We start from the raw sequence: 6586 nt of genomic DNA on the forward strand, positions 1-6586 counted from the left end.
TACCTTATCTTTATTCATAGACTGCAACTCCGCCGCCGTGGTTTCGTTCATACACTTTTTTATACTTAGATGATCTTCTAAGATTATAATCAGCTTACGTTCTAATATAATAATATATGTACGTCGTATAATGCGTTGGATTAAAATATATTTCTTAAAAACAATATAAAAACTTTAAACTTGACTCGTATACAAAAATGTTTGACATTTCTGACAGATTATTCAAATTCTGCGAAAACAGCTAAAATTGTTACCTATTTACTGTCTACGTAAAAATATTACAATAAATAACCGTATAAAATGGCTGAACCAGAATTGAAAAAGAGCAAAGTCTCAATGCTAGAAGTAAAAAGTCGTTCGAATACCCGTTCTATGGCGGCCATTGGTCCTAAATCTATGAGTAGGTTGAAGGTGCGTCGTCAATCCTATGGGTTTGGAGGAGTACCTGGCATACGGCCTGTCGAGAGGACGTCAAATGTATGTATTTTATTTAGCAATATTGTTAGCTGTCTTTAGGTGTCTCAGGATTATAAATTAATGCAATTGATATATATTATATTTAATTTTATTAACTTCAAATTCAGAGTAGTAATTTCTAGGTAGATTTTTTTCAGAAAGTTTATTAACATATTAAAGAGTACGATCAGTTTTTAAGACTTACAAACACATAACATAAAAATATATTACAAGTAGATAGCTCTATTTAGCAATAAGAAGCAATGTTTATGTGTCGTCAATTATCAAAGTTTTATGTGTATCACAAGATTATTGGCTTTTCAATATTAACCCTCACTTGTAAATGTACAAAAAAATCAGCAGTATTCTTTTACGAATTGCAGTAGGTATGTTATAGTTATGCAGCAGTGTTGGCTAGTGGCTTTAGCGTGCGCCTCTCATCCCTGAGCTCGTAGGTTCGATCCTCGGCTGTGCACCAACGGACTCTCTAAGTGCGCATTTAACATTCATTCGAACGGTGAAGGAAAACATGGTTAGGAAACCCGCTCGCCCAAAAAGTCGACAGCATGTGTCTATTGGATTGACTAATGATCATAAAACCGATGCAGAAATCTGAGGCCCAGACCAAAAAGATTATAGCCATTGGTTTATTTATTATATTATAGTCTATAATTGATGGTTTTAGCTTGCCATCGAGTTTAAACGTCCGCCTCTCTTATTCCTACCGACTTACCAGCTGAATCCAAACTATCCTTTTCATGTTCCAACGGTACAAAATGCAGCCGACGACTTGCTTGATGAATATTTTACAGACCATAAATATAATGCACAGGTAATTATTTACAAAATGTTTGGATGAGGTAATGAATATAAACTATAAGAAGCGATTTGTTTTAGAGCATTAATCTATACAATTATAGTTAGATTTTCTATTTTTATTTACATAAGGAGTCGTCGTTTTTGAATTGTTTGATTAAAAAATAAGTTATTCCTTATAGTTTATAATAAAATATCGGGCGATTTTTTTCTGCCTATTCTTACGTGGCGCGATTACTTAGTGCGGAAGGGTTATGTGGAAGTCACTATTGTGCATACACACTTAAACCCCCAATCGCCCTAGGCGGAATGCGATAACAGCAGAGCCTTAGACGCTTCCCGATATGTGATACGGCGGTAGCATCAGCCTCTCCACGCTCATTGTTAGTTTGTGAAGATGATTGAGACAACAAGTATCCTGCATAGACCGGGCCATTCGCTTTTAGTAATCGCTAGGGGCGATCGGGTCCGGTACTTGCAGCGATGGGTCTCCATTCTTCTTTTGAACGCATGTACCCCTGCTTCCCCACTCTCGTCACACATTTACGTGATAGGGCTGCGGTTTCTTTAGGCATCGCGGTCGCTGACTCTTTCCGCCTCTTCTTTGTTGTTCATGACCGCCTCGAAAAAATGTAGAAAAATTTCCACGGGCCGAAATTTCCTCCTGGGCAGTCCGCCCAGCGTGAGACTTCAGCGTATGCAAGGCGTCGTCCCGGCAGTGTCCGATACAGTGTTGGAAGGTTGGTGCCTCCTCACACCCTACTATTCTGTGCAGATAACTACCGAAGCATCCGTATCTGGATAGCATTTGCACAAGTTGGTAGCTGAGGTGGCTCCAGCGTCTCCTTAAATGAAATTATACCTAACCTACGTACTGTTTTAGGAGTCTCCAGCACTAGCTTTACGTTTAGCAGGAGATTTAATGCGCAATTTGAAGGCAATGCAATTCAATCGCTACAGAATCATTACAGTGGTCACAATCGGACAAAAGAGAGCCCAGAGCTATAATAATGCTATTTCTTTCCTTTGGGATCATGATAGAGACAACTATATAGATAGGCAGAGAGAGGTGAACTCTGCGTTTATTCAAGTTACCGTTTTTGGCATTTATTTAGATTAAAATTATTTATTGTGTTAGAATTTAAAAATAAATCTACCTATTACATTAAACGTTATTTATTAAACAATAAAATATATTAATTTGATTGCCTCTTTCTAATCACATGAACAAAGGTTTTGATTGATTGATTGGTGGTAGATATTTGGATTGAGAACCTTGCAGTTATGAAACTAAATTCCGCAGTCATGAGTAGGAATAAAATTTGAAGCGCTGACTATGATGTTTTGAAAGCTTTTAAATAACCGGAATGTTGTTGCGGTTATAGAAAGTTTACCTCATGGGCTACGACCTCTGTTTACATCTACGTAGAGAATAATAATCATAAAGCCTTTTACTTCCAATCTTTACAAATTTTAACAATTTACAGTTTAAATTTATTATATACATTTTATTCCTAGTTACTCGTTATCTATACTTCCTTCAGTAGGTACCACTAATCGGAATCAACGATCAACGTAAATTTCATTAATGTTATGTCTAGAATACAATTAAGCCCATAGTTATGATCCCAGGATCAAATCTCAAAATAGCTAAAAGATACCCACCCCATAAATCCTACTGATATCAAGATACATTTTCATTTCAACGAGTTTCAGCTTCAATATAATCAAAATCATATAATAATATTGGATATAAGTTATTTCATAACTTCTGTCAGAGTTGGCTTGATCAACCGGAGATTACTCGTGTCTAAGTATGATGGAAAATATCGAGCTTATAAGATACGAAGTAGCAATATTTCTTGGTTATTTTTTCTCTGACACTAATCCCGCCTCGGGCGTCACTTTTCATACTCTACGAAGTGTCTATATAATAAGCGAAGTTTGATCAAGATGCCGAGTAAGTGACTGTACAAAGAAACTAAACATCAGATAAGAAACTTAATTAGATAAATTTCTTCTATATCATTGCTTCTGTTCTATAACTACAACAGAAAAGCCATACATTTTTTACAAAGGTTTTTAATCAACCGATTCCCAAGTTATGGTAATTAATATGAATATTTTAAAACATTTTTTCACTGTTTCAATTCCAGTTATTGGTAGGAGTTTTGTAAGAAGTACCAGGGCAATATAAAATAATGATACTAAGCTATAGACAGATGTTAACCGGAAACATTTGTATTCCTGCCTATATTTCTTCCTGTTTCTATATTTATTTACCATATAAATGATATCAGCGCATGGTCTTACATACCGTTTTAATTAAAATACCTGTCCCTGGTCACAATTATAAGTTTACAACAATCATCTATACATTGTGCAAGCTCATCACAAAGACGTTTCACTTGGTGATAGTCACGTTGTTTGAAACAAACTTCGTCAAAGTTCTGCGGTTCCTTAGTGAAAGTTTTCGCCCGCATAAGTCCTGGAGATTCAACCCGTGGCGACTATTCCAAATAAATTTACAAATAAACTTATACGTTATATTATAAAATTTTACTATTGATTAATACCCTAATTTTATAGGCTAGCTAACACATTTATATCTTGTTTGACAGATCTTTATTAACAATAAACTAGATTTAAATAAAAACATGTCTAATACGAATTGTCTATAAAATGTTATTAGCTCCGAGATGAACAGAAATATTTGCATACGTGTATATTCAGTGGCACGTTTCTCGATGCTTGAAATTTTTATAGCCCTTTTGTAGTTTCGTACAATATCGGTGTTTGCAAATGAGCGTACTTGATATAATTAATTATGAGAGTGATATTGTTAATTGGATTTTTAGCAAACCGTTTTATTTTATGTATATCATACATAGAAGGTATTAAAACTTAATTACATACATATATTTAGCTATAATTTGAAACTTAACCTAGTATTTTATTTTCGTACAGTTATCATGGTTTTAATAACAAACGTTTAGATTGATAAAACTATTAATAGAAATGTTACACAACACAGTACAGATTTTGTCTGCATATAGGTCATTACACACAATAATATCTTCCTATCTAAAGGGAATTTTAGACATCTATTAAACTTTTTGAAAATTATATCTACATAAACTGTCAGAGTTGACAACACAGTCCGTTAACAATATACAAATAACCGAAAAATAATTCAGTCAAACACATCCAACAGTGATATAAGTAATATAAAATACATACAATATATAACAGTAAAAAAGACGAAAACATTCTCATAATTGTATTTAACTTAACAAATATATAGTAATAAGTCATACACTTGCTACCTGCTCTGCAGGCTGTAAACCAAATACCTGGTTTTGCCATATAATAAATAGTTAATTAGAAATACTGGAAATGAAAGTGACAATTTGAAAATAATCTATTCTGTTTAACTGAACAAATGTTATTCACTAATAATCATATCATGGAAACTGGCATGTAATTTTCCTAAAACAATAATTTCTCCGAATATCAGTGAATTTTGAAATATTCACGAACATCAGCGAGTTGAAAAGGAATAACAAAAACAAGAATTATAACGTTTAACTCAGGATATACAGGGTGATCAAATTGTATATGCATGTTAAGATATACAAGTATACAATTTTAGTAACGGTTCAGAAAATACCTAAAGTAAAAAAACGATTATTTTAAATAGTGTTTTTCTCTTAAATTAATCGCATTCTCTAAAAATAGATTTATATGTCTCGTGACGATGACATTTTCAGTATATACAGCTTTACTCTAATCTTCTTTTTATAAATATATTAATCGACAACTATACCTAAGAAATGTAAACCTTGACTTTGCTATCACAACTTCTAAACACCTTGTATACGCAGAATAAATATTAAACGAACAGCTATACAGCAGAGACATTTGCATGGAAAATATCGAAACTGTAATAATAAAGGCTAGACGGTATTTAATGTATTTCGATTTTGCTGTATACATAACAGCTTTTTTACTATTTGGTTAAGTATTAAAGTAGACTAATTTCAATACTTCGTCAGTGTGTGTCCGATCGTAGAATTGATCATTATATGAAATTGTTTACCATATCGTAAACGTTTAATCATATAAATGACCAAATGTCTATCTGCTTTCATGGCACAAATGATCAAATAGTAAAATAGTGTGATTCGTAACTATGAAACACTAATATTCATATCATTAGTATATCAGAGGCGCTATTATATACTATATTACTATAAAATAATGTGAAAAAACTAAAGTTACTTCATGACAATAATTTATATTCACAAACAATATTTTACAAAATGTTACGCAAATTAAAACATAGTTAAGTTATTGACGATTAGCTGCCATTGTTATTATTATTAAATTACTTCAAACTCAAATTAGTTTAAAACTGTAAAGTGGTTTATTTCATTCGCCAATATTTATAGATCTAGAAATTAACAGACTAGTTGATAGTCTGTAGTAACCTTACACCAATAAATAACCAACACGACACCTTAGGTGTCCTCTCCATCCACCTGGATGATCCAATCAATGTAGCCAATGACAAATTAATGCTGCCCGCGCAGCAAAGCAAAATCAAGTCCGGAGATAAGCCCTAAAAATAGATGCTATAAAAAAATGGGCCCTCAGTAAGTTTGAGCGGTCGAACCAAGCAGTAAAAGTAGTATTTATTCTTTAATCTGCAGGTCTTGCTTTTGTTAAATTCAGATAGTGTTTTTGAGTTGTGTAGTTCAGGTTATCGTTTGTTTCTGTCAGCAATCGGTCCCTGTCTTTGCCTTTCTGTCGTCAGACAACAATAAGGCCTTTACTTTCTACCTTCTTCTTCTTCTGTATTCATTGGGGACCTTCCTGCACCACCTATTTAGATGCTGCTCTCGTTCCTGTGACTCCTTACTTGTTAATCTATTCCCCTATCTCTCTCCGTCATCAGAAGTGAGATTGAGTATGAATATTTAATCCATAACGCTTCCTCTTCAACTCAGCTATATCCTGAATACCAAAATATGCTGATGTATCTACTCCCGTACGTTTCGTATACATGATTTCTTTTTACCACATTCCGGTCTCTTTTCTGTTAGAACAATTTGTATCCATCATGGTGTTCATACGTAACATTTATGACAAAGTAAGATTCGAACTAAAGTTGTAAATTTACCCCTTCCAATATCTTTTTACTACTGTGATGATAAAAACCATTTTTGTTACCAGATCAGTTTATAAAAAGATGGAGTTCACCTAAAAGATATTGGTAAGTTAATTCTTGTTTACAAGTATATTAAATCAAGTA

The 6586-nt window shown here is 33.3% G+C and overlaps 1 protein-coding gene across 1 annotated transcript; it reads left to right on the forward strand.

Annotated features, from left to right (window-relative positions):
* The first annotated feature begins 227 nt into the window (after positions 1 to 227).
* On the forward strand, positions 228 to 2392 carry LOC123711183 (dynein light chain Tctex-type protein 2B-like). The gene is made up of 3 exons (XM_045663632.1): positions 228 to 477; positions 1142 to 1288; positions 2156 to 2392. The coding sequence occupies exons 1-3, from the start codon at positions 301 to 303 to the stop codon at positions 2390 to 2392; spliced, it is 561 nt and encodes a 186-aa protein (XP_045519588.1). The 5' UTR covers positions 228 to 300.
* Positions 2393 to 6586: the final 4194 nt, after the last annotated feature.

Source organism: Pieris brassicae, chromosome 6, assembly GCF_905147105.1.
Source record: "Pieris brassicae chromosome 6, ilPieBrab1.1, whole genome shotgun sequence".
NCBI classification, from domain to species: Eukaryota; Metazoa; Arthropoda; class Insecta; order Lepidoptera; family Pieridae; genus Pieris; species Pieris brassicae.